Consider the following 16,713-nt stretch of genomic DNA (forward strand, 5'->3'; position numbering starts at 1 on the left):
GCAATTGTAAGGAAATTTGATAGTTCCTATAACATAGAAACGGTTCAAAACGGTTACCCGTTTGACTTTTGCTCTGTCTCGAGTATCAAAGTAATACATGTATGAGTTTTTACTTAAGAAATGTGTATAGGTTTTGTATTGTAACCTGTTCACTTCCAGTACAAGCATGCATTTTACGATGTTATTGAAGCATATTCATGCAAGTATGTTTCTTCAACAATTTTTACATGCACCATTTCCTCGTAGACTCCAATGGGTGTTTGTTTATAGTTTACATACTTGGATGTGTTTCCTATCTGTTAAGAGAAATGTCCAGTTAATCTGCTTACATCAATTTACCCCCGTGATTCTGTGTTGATACTACTTATACCATTTTTTAAATCCAACCAAAATATTTTTTGCAGCTTTCGTGAGAATATTCCGGAATTTATGAGCAAGTGCTTTCCCTTCGCAAAGCCAGGTGATATAATGCTTAAACGTTTTTGATTTCATTTGTTCTGTTGCTTTTTGAGCAATGAATGTTAACTCAATCTGCTTGTAATGATCCTTAGATGAAATTGAAAAGTACATGGAGGCTGTGAAAGAACTGGATTATTCACAAAAACCTCCCTACCAACACTTAAGAGATCTGCTCCTGCAAGGTCTCAAATCAAACGGTAGAAGTGATGATGGGAAGCTGTCCTTTGCATCAGTATCTAATGGAGTATCTCCTCGGAAGAGTACGCCCAAGGTTTGTAATGCTCCCTAAAGCATGGCCTGTTGTATAATATTGACCTATTATATTTCCAGGTTTACTGTTGGGTGAATGAAGTACAAAAAGTCTGCAGTTCACGAATGCATGCTTCTCATACCTCTCATTTATCAGTTATTAAGAGGAAAATGCTAAACTGATACATTTAAATAATATATCATGGACCGTGCCCTCTTCAGCGGCAGAAAAGCCATTTTTGAGTGGCTGTCTCATAACATGCATTTTTAGAGATACTGGGACAGGTTAGCGCTTTACTTGTACATAATAGAAGCCTCAAAGTATAATAGTGCCAGAACTTGAAAATTTTGAACAGAATATACCTGTGACTTGCATGTTCATTCCCAGCAATGCTTATGTCATGCAAAAGTTCCCTGGATTTGCAACCTGTGCAGCATTCTTCATTGCAGTCGATGAGTCCGAAAATATATCAAAAGCTTTCTGTTTTATTTGTTTGGATTTGTACTCGATAAATATCAGCCTCCTAACAAAATATGCATGTTGCTTTAATCCACAGAAACGTTGCACAAAATACTAACCGTTTGATCCAAATGTTCTGAAAGGGTTCTTACTTTTGGTGCCAACTATAGGTGGAGCATGTACCCCCTTGGATGATGATGACTAAAACCCACAATGCTCCAGTGTGTTACCTCTATCTTTAGATTCTTTCTTCTGTTTGTGGGCTCAGAAGTGATGAGGAGAAACTCCTTTTCCTTAAAAACTATAGTTTTTCATATTTGAGTCTGTGACAATCGAATCTGCTTTGAGAAAGGCTAACCAAGGAATATCGTGCTCTAATTTGGCTCCCTTTCGACCATAAGCGTTCCAGGATTTAGAGCAAGGATGTTTTCAGATGCTTTGTTATCTCTGATTTCTCTTTCCTTTATCAATGTCTATGGTTATGGAGAAAACTTATTTTAGCTTCTGCGCAAACTGTTACAGAAGGTTGTTTCAAATGAGGAGCCTGCTATGTGAAAATTGCATTTTCCATGCATGCATCTTGCATGCTTTCCTTTCCAAGTGCATAACAAAGTCATTGAGTGTTCAAGAGTGACAGCGCAGGTCTCACTGCATTATGGCACAGAAATTAGATTCCCATAACCTTGTCTTTGGAGGAGAGCTCGCAGGATTTGGGCCATTCTACAGAATGCCTTGTTCTAGATCGACACTTATCCCAAGCAATGGCAAACCAAAAACGTATGAAAGCCAGTGGTTGAAGGCGTTTGGCCCAAAGTGCAAACTTTGTAGCTGTACGGTTTTTGAAGCAATAATTGCATGAAGCCTTTTAAACTGCTGAAGAAGCCTTTAGACATAAATAAAAAGGGTTTCAATGCTGTTGTGATACCTTGCGTACTCACTAAAGGGTCGTAAGTGACCATAGAGTGATAGACATTTCCAACGGTATCTCTCCCTTGTGGATTCCAGCTGGAGATCAGTTCAGGAAGGCTATCCCCAAGCAGGGATTGACTCACTAGACATCAGGGAGCGGTCCCAGGGCAAGTTTTAAATCTACTTTTCTCCCCACACCTCTTGCAAAGGATGATTGGGTGTTTACCCCCAATATGCCGCCCCTGGAGAAGGCAATAGACAGTAGGAATTATTTAGAAAAGTAAAAGAATCGGATATGCAAAAATAAGGGAAAAGAATGTGTTTGGGATAGAACGACCTGCATTGAGCCATAACCCCACCCCCTAACATCTCCACCAGCCTTTCTGCCCCATTCCTAACCTGGAATAGATTGGAAGTATTACCCCACTGAATGTCATGGATAGATGCTTTCTTTTTTTTAATATGTCAGGGGCCAGTGCGACCTGGCATTGGAACATATACCCCATCAGGTTTTCGCCTCCCCCCCCCCCCCCCCCCCCAGGGAGGGGGATTGGAATATTTACACACCTGACCTGGAGCAGAGGGGGGCCTGACAGCCCACTGAATGCCAGGGATTTTTTTTATTTTATTTATAGAATGGGGTTGTGGGCCAGCATGTCCTGGAATTAAGCCACACACCACACCTACAGCCCCAGTCTTTTTTCCTTCTCCAACTTAGCACATCTCCAACCCATTGAAAGTGAGAGTGAACTTCGATTTGGATTCTTTTCTGCAGAGTATTGACATATGAGCCAGCAGAGGGGTGTTGCCCACAATTCTGCCTCCTTTGGATGGCAAAAACTCTCTCTCATGCTCAAAGGTTAAAAATGCAGTAAAAGGACAAGATGGTCCAACTCTGCATTCCTAATGTTCATCATTTTTTCCTTGATGGTCTGGTATGCTTTCTAACCCCTCCTCAGATAGATAGCCAACACCCCAATCTGCCTTCAAGGGAGTTGAAAGCTCACTGTACTACCAGAGAGAAAAATATGAGAAAAGGAATGGGATGAGGTGCTGGACCATCTTGCATTGATCCCATCCCTGGCACCAGACAAAATGTATTCCCCACAGAGGAAGGGCCTAGAGGGGTGGGGGTGTTTACCCCACTCTCAGCCCCTATGTCAAAACATCATTCCAAGAAATCCAAATTTCCTTTCATATGCCATGGTGAATGGCTGCATTGCATGCGCTCCAGGTCAGCCGGTAACCAGGGAGCCCTGCCAGTCCTGGTTATTTTGAAAAGTAGAGAATTGGGGGAATCCAAAGTGGCATGGCGTGGCTTGCGTGGCTCTAAGCACGTTTTCTTACGCAGAATTCTGTGCAAGTATCTAGTATGGGCCATTCTCCTGAATGAAACTCTAACTTCTTTGTGTGGGTGAACCTAATGCACATCATTGTAACACGCCAAACTATAACCGTGTGAAGACCTCATTAATGCTACATTGACTTTACATGTTTTGACTGATTCTTGTTGTGGGCAATAGGCCCAGCCATTCAATTGGAATACAGTTATTGAGAGAAGTTTGGGAATGCTAGGTGATAGGAATTTTGTGGATCTCCACAGAGTCCGAAGCGTTCCCTCACAAAATATTGGGAAAAAGCAGAATTTTAGCCAACATGTGTCATTTGCAGGGCTTTCTGAATATGAAAAAAATAGTGAGATCTATGGAAATCACACACCCTTAATTCCCAGGGTGTATTTATTTTTTTGTTTTTCAAATGTCTTGGTTTGGGGTACTGTGCCTCAGTGATGGGGGTTGTCATTTGCTTCGGATACCCCGGGCTCCATCCTACTATAGCTCTGCAAAGGGAGGTAGTGTGTTAGTGCTCAAGCTCAGAACTCAACAATCATGCAGCAGCTCAGTACCCACATGCTCAACCACCTTTGATAAAGAAAAATACTCTGCTACACACAACTTAATACTCTGCAGAACAGGCTTCAATACAAATGAGATTTCCCCCTTCCCTTGAGCTTGTAGGGCTTTGTAGGCATGCATGAGGAGCTTGAAATGCTGTCTCTTCTGGATAGGGAGCCAGTGGAGGTTTCTGAGGTGGGGATGATGTGGGTGCACCTGGAAAGGTCAAGGGTGAGTCTGGCAGAAGTTTTCTGTATTGTCTGGAGTCTTTTTAAAAGCTGGAAGGTTATGCAAGTGTAGAGAGCATTACCGTAGTGGCTGGTGATGAGGGCCTGAGTGACCGTTTTCCTGGTGTTGGCTGGGATCCATCGGAAGATTCTGTAGAGGTGTGGAAGCAGGAGGCGGCGACTGCATTGATCTGCAGCTTCATGGTCAGCTCACTGGCGGGAATGATGCCAAGGCTAAGAGCATGGTCTGTAGGTGTGGGAGTGGGTCTGATTTTGGCTGGCCACCAGCTATGGTCCCAAATGGAGGTGTTTTTCCCAAAGATCAGGACTTCTGTATTATCGAAGTTGAGCTTCAGGCGGTTACGTTTTCATCCAGTCAGCAATGGTGGTCATGACGTTGCAAAAGTTGGTTCTGGTGGTGGAGGGGTCTTCAGTAAGTGAGAGGATCCATTGAGTATTGTCTGCATAAGAGATGAGTCCAGGGGATCTAACGGTGGCCACTGGGAGAGGGCAGTGGGGGAGGAGGGGGGTCGCATGTAGGTATTGAACAGAGTGGGGCTGAGGGTTGAACCTTTGGGTGCTCATGGATGCAGAGGTGAAAGGGAGTAGCCAGATGCTCTGAGTGCGACCAGTCAGGAAGGAGACTATCCATTTGAGGGTGTTGGTTTGTATTTCAATGCTGTGGAGTCTGTTGATGAGGGTGTAATAGGAGACAGTGTGAAAGCGGCTGATAGGTCGAGGAGGATCAGGGAGGCGGTTCACCATGGTTGAGGAGTGCTTTGATGACATCAGTGGCGGCGATGAGTGCAGTCTGTGCTGTGGTTGGAATGAAAGCCTGTTTGGGAGGTTCCAGTATGTTGTTTTCTTCCAGGTAGCTGATGAGCTGTTGATTGATGACCTTCTCCAGTACTTTGGCCGGGTAGGGGAGTAGAGAGGTGGGTTGGTAGTTCTTTAGTTCATTTGGGTCAGCAGAGGGTTTTTTCAGGAGGGGGTTTGATGTACACATAATTTCATTTTTCTGCAAAAACTGCAGAGATGATGGAGGTGTTGACTATGCTGGTGAGTTCCTTGCTGATGAAGTTGGTTCTGCAGTTGAGCAGGTGGTGGGGGCATGGGTTGGTGGGTGCCCTGGAGTGAATGGTTGACATGATGGCTGAGGTGGGTTGAGTGGTGAGAGGTGCCTACGTGCCGATCATGCTGTTGGTGGGTGTCGGGGGGGAGGGGTGTTGACTCGAGAGAGATGAGGTTGGAGATCGTGGGATGGGGCTCGAAGTTGTTGATGGTGGCGATCTTGCTGTGGAAGTAGTCTGAAAGGTTATTGCTAAGTTCTTGGGAGGGGTGGATGGTGTTATCTGTGGCTGCTGGGTATTCTTTGACTATTGCATAAAGTTCTTTTGTGTGGGTGGATGCGGAGTAGATGTGGATTGTGAGAGCTGCTCTCTTGGCTTCCTTGAGTAGTCAATGGTAGTTGCTGAGGGCTGCTTTGTGGGCTGTTCCATCAATGGTGGATTGCCATTGTTTTTGGAGTTTATAGTAGTTGCGCTTGGTGGCTCTGAGCTTCGGAGTGTGCCACCTGGCATTTGTAGAGGATTTGAGGTTCTGGCTGGTTTCAGCAGGGCAACTGAGCTGGCACGTTTGATCCAGGAGGGGAAGTCCAGGATGGCCTTGTCAAGTAATCCAGTAGGCTTCCAATCCAGTGAGACAGATAGCCAGGTCTGATCACTGCTAGTTAATCACAAAACCTCGTATTCTGCCACCAGTACTGTATGTACTAAACACACAACCAGGATGATAGTCCACTGTCAAACAAATGTGGTCACTCTTGGTGTGCTGCTCCAGGTTACATACTGGTCCAGTTCCTTACTCATGTTAAGGCACAAGTCTAGGCTTCTGCACAAAGTGCAGATTAGAATGAGACCAAAGCTGAAAACACAAATATCACCTGTATGGGTCAGATTTGGAGAGCAAACTCTTGAATCTTCCCAGGTTTAGAGGGTTTTGCTGTGGGGGCATTATAGGCCCAGCCATACATGTACGGTACAGTTTTTATCATTAGAAGCATAGGAACACTGTGTATTAGGAATTTTGTGGATTCCCCACAGATTCTGCAACTTTCGGTCACAGAAATGTGAGGAAAATCTGTGATTTTTAGCCAAATGCCGATGGTTGCAAGACATTCTGGGGGAAAAAAAACAAATAGTGTCAGCCACTGAAGTCAGACCACCCAGGACCAATCCCCCCCCCCCCCCAGAATCCAGTTTTCAGAATTGTAAGGACTTGGTTGGTTTCCTTTGGTGGCGACAGAGCTCCAGCTTAAATACCACAGCTACTCGTATCACCAGAATAAATCATTTTGCAATGTGAATTCTTGATTCTTATCTTGCATTTTGGAACGTTTCCCGTTGCAAACAATAGATCCAGCCACACTCGTGGGGTACCGTTTTTCATTGGGACAGAATAATAGAACATTTGTTATTATTTGCAATAGAATTTCTCTAATTTTTTCACTTCCAGTTGTAAGCTTATGTGCAGGGTTGAAGACATTTTACAAACTGTCCTTTGAATGACACAGTAGCATGGCTAACCATAAGATGGAGGTTGTACAAATAACCACTATTTCTCAACTTAGATTTTTAAGCACTTTTTCAAATTACGTTTCCTTCATTCTGGTTTTTCATCTAGTACATTTTACCATATTAATTGATGTTTGCTCGGTACACAACGAAAAAAACATAAACTGTACCTCACTGGTTTGCTCTGCATATTGCAAGTTTTTGGACAACCACCAAACAGTTAATATCAGGAGAGTCTTACAGGTGCAACTGTCTATTACTTTTGTAAAAGGCATGGGGTAAAAAATAACAGATTAAAACATTTTAGATATTGCTATTTTTCCCTATATTCGTTTTTTTTTTTTTTTTTTTTTTTTTTTTTTTAACCATAAACTACACACATGATCCCTTGCGGAATCCAAATTCTGCTTACTTTTTAGAAATGTCCACTTTAGCATTTCCAGCCCTGCGCCTACCCACCCCCAAGATGAGCGCCTCCCACCAGAGGTAAAACATAATCATGGAGACCAGAAGTACAGATGCCCTCAACACCTCCACCACCGCTACCCCCACCAACCTCGTACACGGAGTGAAAAACGTCAGTGACTGGATCACCAATTGCACTGACAGCATCGTCCCCCATCGAGAGCAACATCCAGAGAAAATCCTACAAAAGAGCCAGATGATACACCCAGAATCTCAGAACAGTGAAACGAGACCGCAAACGGATGGAAAGGAGATGGTGCACCAGCAAGGATGTCTCCGACAGAGCAGCCTCCAAGACCTCCCTCAACATCAACCACCTCCTGCTGAGGGCAACAAAGAAAATAGCCCTTTCCGCACCCATTGAAACCAGCGCCAACAACATCAAGGAACGTTCCAACCTTAAGGAAACTCCAACCGGCTGTTAGCAAAAAGAAACCTCACCCAATTCTTCCATGACAAGATTGCAACAATATACAGAAACTTCGAACATCAACTCACACTTACGGACTTCCTCGACAGATACACCACCACCGTAACTACACAAACCACACACCGACCACTTGGAACATCCTCTCCACTCAGGTCATCACCTCTACCATGAAACCCATTCACTCAGGAGCTCCCACAGACCAGTACCCGCACCCCATCTTCATCCTTGGGAACCAAAGGATTGGCCAGGAACTCTACACCCTGCTCAACACCTCTATCACCACTGTAACATTTCTTGACTCCTGGAAACACGCCAAAGTAGACACGCTGACCCCAGCAAACCCAAAAACTAATGGCCAATCTCTCTGCTACCATTCCCAGTGATGGTACTGTAAAATATCATCAACAAGCAACTCATGACATAACCTGGAGCAGAACTAGCTACTCGATGCCTCCCAATACAGCTTCTGCAGCAGTCACAGCACCAGAACTGCCCTGATCGCAGCCACTGACAACTTCCGAACCGTCTTCGACTGAGGAGAAACAGCAGCTTTGATCCTTCTCAACCTCTCTGCAGCCTTCAACACCATATCCCACCACATGCTGATCGAAAGAATCCACCACATGAGCATACAAGGGAATGCGCTCAGAAGGATCACCTTTTTCCTCACCGAAAGAACCCAGAGGATCCACCTCCCACTTTTCACCTCTTAACCCAAGGAGATCACCTGCAGTGTCCCCAAGGGCTCATCCCTCAGCCCCACACTCTTCAACGCATATATGACCTTGCTGGCCATCATGGTCATGTCTCACGGTCTCAACATAAATTCCCACGCAGATGATCCCCAGCTCATCCTGTCAATCACTGACAAGCCCTCCAGCCCCAGCTTCCACAGATGCATGACAAGTGTTGCAGACTGGATGAAGAACAACTGCCTGCAGTTGAACACAGACAAGAAAGAAGTACTGATCTTTGGCAATAGCAGCAACACACAGAACGACTCCTGGTGGCAAGACTCACTGTGACACAGGAGCTCATCACCAGCTGACTGGACTATGGCAACGCCCTCTACGAAGGAATCACCATACATCACCTACAGAAACCTCAGACAATACAGAACACCGCAGCCAGACTCCTCCTCTACCTTCCCTGATGAACCCACATAAGATCCCACCTCAAACAACTCCACTGGCTCCCAATACAGAAGAGATGCCACTTCAAGCTACTGGCCCATACACAAGGCTCAACACAACCAAGGACCCGCATACATTAACCATTGCCTGAACACCCACCTGATGTTGAAGACTACACTCTGCCTCCCTTTCACTTGCCCATACTCCCCGCATTTACCGAAGCAAAAGTGGAGGATGCTCCTTCTCTCACAGTCAGCAAAAACCTGGAACAGCCTCCCCACACACCTCCGTAGCATCACCTCACTTCCGAGATTCTGAATGGCCCTCAAGACCTGGCTGTTATAAGCTTCCGGGACCTAAATACCCTATCAGGTGATTAGCTGCACTTTATAAATCCTGAATGACTGACTGAATGTATAGCTTTTCAGTTTCACCCATGGGTTTCACACCTGTGCTCTTCTCAAACCGCAAGTAGGTAGGAACTAACAAAACAGAATAGGGGTGGGGGGAAACAATTACTGCTTAGAAAAATGCATAAACCGCTGAAAAATAAATACTTTATTTTTTAAAACTCTGCCTGTTCCTGATAGGTAGAAAAGTTTTAGAGTTTAGCTCAAACCATTTTTGATGTGTTTTTATAAACAAAAAATAAACATTCTTGCAGAGCACTTTGTTCACATTTTTCAAGACAAACCTACAACAGTTTGCTATATTTTGGCTGTATTCATGTCCTGCAGAGCAATCCTCAAACTCAGAGTACCTTTAAATCCTCAACATGTGGCATAAAAAAGGATGCACATTTGGCCTAGATATCTTTTGTGGAGGAATGTTATGGATGTTTTAGCAGAAAGTGCCTAAAATATCAAACAAAAAGACTTTACACTAGAGCGAAAGTGTCAGCAATAAAGTGGTTAACCATACTAGAGATGCCTTAATTAGACTCCACACATAAACCAAACTTAAAATGCCTCTTAAAACCATGTTAGTAGCTAATACCTCAATAATGAGCATAAGGATGTTCCAGTTACTTATAACTTAATCATTTACAAATTCACAAGGTTAGCGTGATCCTAACTTCATTCAGAAGATTGTTTTGAATTTCCACTTTAATCAACAAATTCAGCTGGTGTGTTTTTCTAAACTCCCAGTACTTCACCTGAAAAAGCAATGCACTATTTGAATGGGCCAAGGACAGTAGTTTGCTATATCAAAGAAACAAAATATTTGAAACAGTTTATTTTATGTAGCTCCCTCACAGGGCATGCAGTGATCTCTTTTTTTGACAGGTACATCTGTTATAAAATGGACCAATGGTCAAAGGATTTTCAATACAACTATGTTGTGCGTTAAAATATAAAAGTTGGGGAAACACAGCGCACGTTCTACAGGAAAGGATGAGGCTTCCTTGTGGAACTTGTCTAATGTGAGCATACAAGACATAAACACACAAGAGCATTGATAAGCATGAGTATACATTTATATATAATATATCTCAGACAAGGGTGGAAGCGTGTATATTAAAACAACTCTTTCTACTCCCGCTTCAACCCCTTCTCCATAAAGCAAACTGCTGTAGGACCAGTGTATAGCATGTGAATCTAGAAAAGGTGCATTCTGCCAAAGAAACTAGTTCAATCAATAGGTTTATAAAGCGCAGCTACTCACCCGCAAGGGTCTCAAGGTGCGGGGTGAGGTGGAGGTGGATGTAGTGTCCGCCGGTGAGGTGGTTCTTTAAAAAAAAAAAAAAAAAAAGCCATGACTTCAGCTCCTTCATGAAGTTGAGGAGGTGGGTGGTTTGTCTGATGTGGAGTGGAAGGGCGTCCCAGGCGGTGGCTGCAAGGTTTTAAAAAAAAAAAAAAAAAAAGAGCCTCCGCCCCCCCCCCCCCCCCCCCTTCCCTCTGTTCTGGTTTTCCTGATGCAGGGTACTTTGGCGAGGGAGAGCTTAGCTGAGAGTAGGGCCCTGTGGGATGCGTGGAAGTTGAGTTGCCTGTTCAGCTAAGCTGGTCCGGTGTTGTGGAGGGCTTTGTGTGCGTCGGTGAGGATCTTGAAGATGATTCTTTTCTGTATGGGAAGCCAGTGTAGAGTGCGCAGGTGTTGCGAGATGTGGCAGTTTTGAGGCAGGTCGAGGGCCAGTCTGGCGGCGGCGGCGTTCTGGATGTTCTGTAGTTTGCGGATGAGATTCTTGTTTATTCCGGCATAGAGTGCTTTGCCGTCGTCCAGTCTGCTGGTGATGAAGGGCGTGTGTGACTGTCTCTTTTTGTTCGAGGGGAATCTATTTGGAAGTCTTGCGTAGGGTGTGGAAGCAGGTGGAAGTGACTGAGTTGATTTGGTGGTTCATGTTGAGTTTGGAATCCAGGATGATTCCGAGGTTGCAGGCTTGTTTTGTGGGGGGTGGTTGGGTTTCTGAGGGTAGGTGGCCACCAGGAGTCATTCCACGTGTTGGGTTGAGGGCCCATGGTGAGTACTTCTGTCTTTTTCGTGTTGAGTTGAAGGCAGTTGAAACTAGTAATTTCTTGTAAGAATAAGTTTGCAGCTGGAAAGGTTTCTAAATTTGTGTGACCTTCCTACCTCTCTGTGGAAGGAGAGTAGTGCAAGTTAGAAATAATAATAAGAAAAAATACTACTACAGATGTAGCAAGTGAGACCAGGACTAAAAAGGAATATAATACCGGTTGTCACTCATTTGTGTATTGTGGTCAGCGTCCTGGAGAGAGTTGGCTGATTCCTCAAACTAGCAACTTTTCATACTATTTCCAAAGCTAACCATTATATGGTGGGATGATCAACACCATGTAAATTTAGAAAGGTTTGATGCCTTAAAAACGTTATATAGGTGATTGTTATGTAGTTAAGTAACTACTTTTATTTTTATAAAAGACTAGAATATATTGTGTTTGTGGTGATTTACTTAGTTAAAAAGATGTTTATAAGGTCAGTGCAGATGACTAGTTTAGAAATGTGTAAATGAATAGAAAATGTCTAAATGACCGATTTCAAACCTAAGTTGTCTTCATTGGTAATAAAATGTATAGGATCTAATATTCGGTCCATATTCAGATGTGTTTTGCATGAGTAGAATTATACCTAGGAAACACTGGGATCACTAAGGAATTTATGGGCATATGAAATAGTACTCCTGTAGTACTGAGTATGTGAAATAGTACTACTTTAGTTCTGCTTTATGTACATGAGTACTGCTTCACATATTCGTAAGTGTTTGTGACTCAGGTCCACTATGTCTCACACTTATAATATTGATTACAGAGAAGGGCTTGGTTCCGTCTAATCTTATTAATTTACTGGAAAACATCAACAATGCAAAAAAACTGAAATACTGCTATGAACAAAAAGTTAGATTTGATTTCTTTTAGTTTTGTAAGGTGTTACAAAGTGTCTGTCGATCTTTGTGAAATCTCCAGAATTGATCATTTTGATCTAACTAGGGCAGTACTCAGGTGTAATTAATTTTATTTAGGTATTTTATGTGGTGATAGTGTTCTTATTTGCATCTACGAAACAGTGCAGGGATTGTTGTAAGATATAAACTAGAAGCAAATCCCTATACTGATGAAATATATTGATCTCAGAAAACTTTTGGATGGTCTTTCCTAAGCATCTCACTTCAGAATCCACTGGCAGCTCCCTCACCTGAAAAATTTCATTCTCACACCAACAGAATGAACATTTTCATATTAAACAATGACTATGAACAGCGCATATTACGGAACGTTCTGGAAATTGAATCATTCCCTTAGTGACCTGAAGGAAATTAAGTTGTTCTTGTTTTTTATTGATCTCCAGGTGGCATTTAACTCTGCTAATCAGCAGCAGGTAATAGAAGCGTTGGTTGGAATGTGGATAGGTGTAGTAAAGATACTGCTATGTCTCCACATTCAGAGGAGATATGACAGCTTAACAGAGTTCAGCAATGATTTCAAAGATAGGCTGATTTTAAAGTTATGCAAGGAGTACACAGTCGCTGTGCTCTTGCCTCTGCCCCACATTGATTACGTTTTATTGGGTGATTTTGCAGCTGTGTTTTGCACGTGGAGACCTTCAAAGGCTGGGAATAAGGAAGACCTTATCCTACTTTTTTTGCAGGTGACGCTGTTTTAATATCTGAGACTTGGGAGAGGATTCAAGCTTTGTTTACTTGGCTGCTAACCCTTTTCCCCCTAGAATGCTTACCCCTTTTTTTTTGGCAGTTTGGGGGTAGTTTGCTCTAAGGCCCCCATACCTTTTTTCCATATAAGATATCTGCACCAAATTGTTATCCTTTTTTTCCTAACATCCTGAGGATTCCAACTGTACCCAGGGTTTGTGGATTTCCCCCAGTGGGGAATGAGAAACTAGCCAAAATATAGCTTATTATTTTCTTTCTGATAAATAAGAAAAAAGTAGTCCTAAAAAAAAAGGGTCTGTTTTATTTTCTTACAGTAGGCATCAACAAAAGGTTTGCTTTGCTAAAGTTCTGCATCTTCCCAACTTTCAGGAATATACAGAGTTGAATCAAAAAAAAAAAAAAAATTACCACAGTCTTAGCATTTTTCAAAGAGGTAGCCCATTTTTCCTAATTTTTGTACTTTCCGCCTTCTTCCAGTTAGTGATGTAAACTCATGGGTGATCTGGGAAATCTACAGATTTCTGGAAAGATGACGGAATTCTGAATTCAGCTAGGGGTCCCTCAGAGTTTTCCCCAAAAAACTAACTGTTAAAATACAAAAAAAATATATATATATATATTGAAAAAGAGTAGGAAAAAACATCAATTTGTGACCACGTTTTCACTTGTAACTTCTTGTCATGCAATATACTGTTACGTCCGCTATAGCTTCCTAATCATGCTGATATATAGGGTTTGTAGGTTATCCAAGAACCCAAGGGGCTTAGGGACAACAATGAAGCTACACCTTACAATGTTTTTTTCTCATTATTATGTACCTATTATCATATGGTAAAATATTAAGAGTGAAAAATGAGTATAAAATGAACCGATGTCTTTCTGAAATGTACACCAGATACTGTTTAGGAGCAGTGGTTATACGTACATCTCTGGATTTGTATAAACCTATAATAGCATGTGGTTCATAGATTTTTTTTTATCAGTTTTTCAAAATATTTTTTATTTCTTACACACTGGATTTTTCTGCATTTCCTCCCATTTCGGCTCCATTGCGCATGAGCGTCGACTCCATCTTAGATTGTTTTCTTTCCGCCATCGGGTTTGGACGTGTTCCTTTTCGCTCCGCACTTCGGTTCGGGAAGTTAGTGAAAAACTCAGAAAATTCGACGGTATTGTTTGCGTTCGGTATCGGGTTAGCTACAACGGATCGACAGCGAATTCGGAAGAGCTCCGGCGACCCTTCGGGGTTTTCGATTCCCCGCCGGGGCCTGGTCGGCCCGACCGCGTGCGTCTTCAAGGCTAATGGAATGGACCCCATTCCGCTTCTGCCCCGAATGCCACAACAAGTATCCTTACACAGATCAGCATCAGGTCTGTAATTTGTGTTTGTCGCCAGAACACAAAGTGGATACCTGTGAGGCCTGTCGAGCATTTCGGTCCAGAAAGACTTTAAGGGACCGAAGAGCAAGAAGATTACAGATGGCGTCAGTGCCGTCAGGACAAAAACACATGGAGGAAGAAGAGGAAGCCTTCTCCATCGAGGATTCGGACTTGGAAGAGGTCGATCCTGAACAGACGCCGAAAACCGTGAGTAAGACGACGATACACAAGACTCACGTAAAAACCAGTAAAGCCCAGGGGACGCCACCGCCAACAGGCCATGGCTTAACCCGAAAAATAGGTGACTGGGCATCGGCACCGAAAAAAGGCATGCATGTGTCGAAGTCATCCGACTCCGGTCGAGATACCGGCACAGAGCACACTCGACCCCGAGACACCAGGTCAGAGCAATCTTGGCACCGAGAAATCTGTACACCGAAGAGCAAAAAAGTGTCGTCGGAACCGAAAAAGGCAGCCGAAAAGGTTTCGATACCGAAACATCCGGCCTCGGAACAGAAATCAAGATCCTACACAGAGGAACAAGGCCTGTCCTCACAAATGAAAACACATAGATTTGGACAGGAACTGGAGACAACGGAGCCAGACTACACCCAAAGAAGGCTCCACATCCAAAAGGAAACGGGGAAGATCAGCACACTCCCTCTGATTCGAATGAAACGCAAACTTGCCTTCCAAGAGAAAGACAAGCAACCACAGGCAAAGGTGGCTAAACAAGTAACCCTGCCACCGTCTCCACAACGCTCTCCGCAACCATCACCGGTAGCCACTCCACCAATGATGCAATCCCCAACTCATACAGGGATGAGTCAGGATGATCCAGACGCGTGGGATCTTTATGATGCGCCAGTGTCAGATAACAGTCCTGACTGTTATCCAGTTAGACCGTCACCACCAGAAGATAGTACAGCCTACGAACAGGTGGTGGCAAGGGCAGCGGCGTTTCATAATGTCAGCCTGCATGCAGAGCCAATTGAAGACGACTTTCTATTTAATACAGTGTCGTCCACACACAGCCAGTACCAGAGTCTCCCCATGCTACCTGGAATGCTAAAACACTCCAAACAAGTGTTTGAGGAGCCTGTAAAAGGAAGGGCCATTACGCCAAGAGTGGAGAAAAAATATAAACCGCCACCAACCGACCCCGTGTACATCACACAACAGTTAACACCGGACTCAGTGGTAGTAGGGGCAGCTCGCAAGAGGGCGAACTCGCACACTTCAGGAGATGCACCACCTCCAGATAAAGAGAGTCGTAAGTTCGACGCAGCAGGGAAAAGGGTGGCGGCACAGGCAGCAAACCAGTGGCGTATTGCCAACTCACAGGCTTTGTTGGCCAGATACGATAGGGCTCATTGGGACGAAATGCAACACTTTATAGAACATTTGCCCAAGGAGTTCCAAAAGAGAGCACAGCAAGTGGTGGAAGAAGGACAGAGTATCTCAAACAATCCGATACGGTCAGCAATGGATGCAGCAGACACAGCTGCTAGAATTGTAAACACAGCAGTGACAATAAGGAGACATGCATGGCTGCGTACATCAGGATTCAAGCCGGAAATACAACAAGCCGTGCTGAATATGCCATTTAACGGACAGCAGTTGTTTGGGCCAGAGGTGGACACTGCTATCGAAAAGCTTAAAAAGGACACTGATACGGCCAAAGCCATGGGCGCACTCTACTCCCCACAGAGCAGAGGCACATTTCGTAAAACACAGTTTCGAGGAGGGTTTCGAGGACAAAGCACGGAACCCACAACCTCACAAACAAGGCCCACTTATCAGAGCCAATATCAGCAGGGAAGTTTTCGGGGACAATATAGAGGGGGACAATTCCAAAAAAGTAGAGGGAAGTTCCAAATTCCCAAAACTCCACAAAACAAGCAGTGACTTACACGTCACACATCCCCAACACAACACCTGTGGGGGGGAGGCTAACCAAGTTCTACAAACAATGGGAGGAAATAACAACAGATACTTGGGTCCTAGCAATTATCCAGCATGGTTATTGCATAGAATTTCTCAATTTCCCTCCAAATGTCCCACCGAAAACACACTATGTCAAAACAACACATGGATCTTCTACAACTGGAGGTCCAAGCGTTGTTACAAAAAGAAGCAATAGAATTAGTACCAATTCACCAGAAAGGAACGGGAGTTTACTCTCTGTACTTTCTCATACCCCAAAAAGGACAAAACTCTAAGACCTATATTAGATCTCAGAACGTTAAATACCTACATCAAATCAGATCACTTTCACATGGTGACATTATAGGACGTAATCCCATTGATCAAACAACAAGACTACATGAAAACACTAGACCTAAAGGATGCATACTTCCATATACCGATACATCCTTCACACAGAAAGTACCTAAGATTTGTATTCCAA

The 16,713-nt window shown here is 43.7% G+C and overlaps 1 protein-coding gene across 6 annotated transcripts in view; it reads left to right on the top strand.

Annotated features, from left to right (window-relative positions):
* The window catches only part of VRK1 (VRK serine/threonine kinase 1), a 224,657-nt gene that overhangs the window by 109,652 nt on the left and 98,292 nt on the right, over positions 1-16,713 (top strand). For all 6 annotated transcript variants that reach the window (XM_069208279.1, XM_069208280.1, XM_069208275.1 and 3 more), the window contains 2 exons: positions 405-460; positions 552-730. In XM_069208279.1, coding sequence (XP_069064380.1) covers positions 405-460; positions 552-730 — 235 coding nt within the window. The remainder of the gene's footprint in view (positions 1-404; positions 461-551; positions 731-16,713) is intronic.

This window comes from Pleurodeles waltl, chromosome 9, assembly GCF_031143425.1.
Source record: "Pleurodeles waltl isolate 20211129_DDA chromosome 9, aPleWal1.hap1.20221129, whole genome shotgun sequence".
Lineage (NCBI taxonomy): Eukaryota > Metazoa > Chordata > Amphibia > Caudata > Salamandridae > Pleurodeles > Pleurodeles waltl.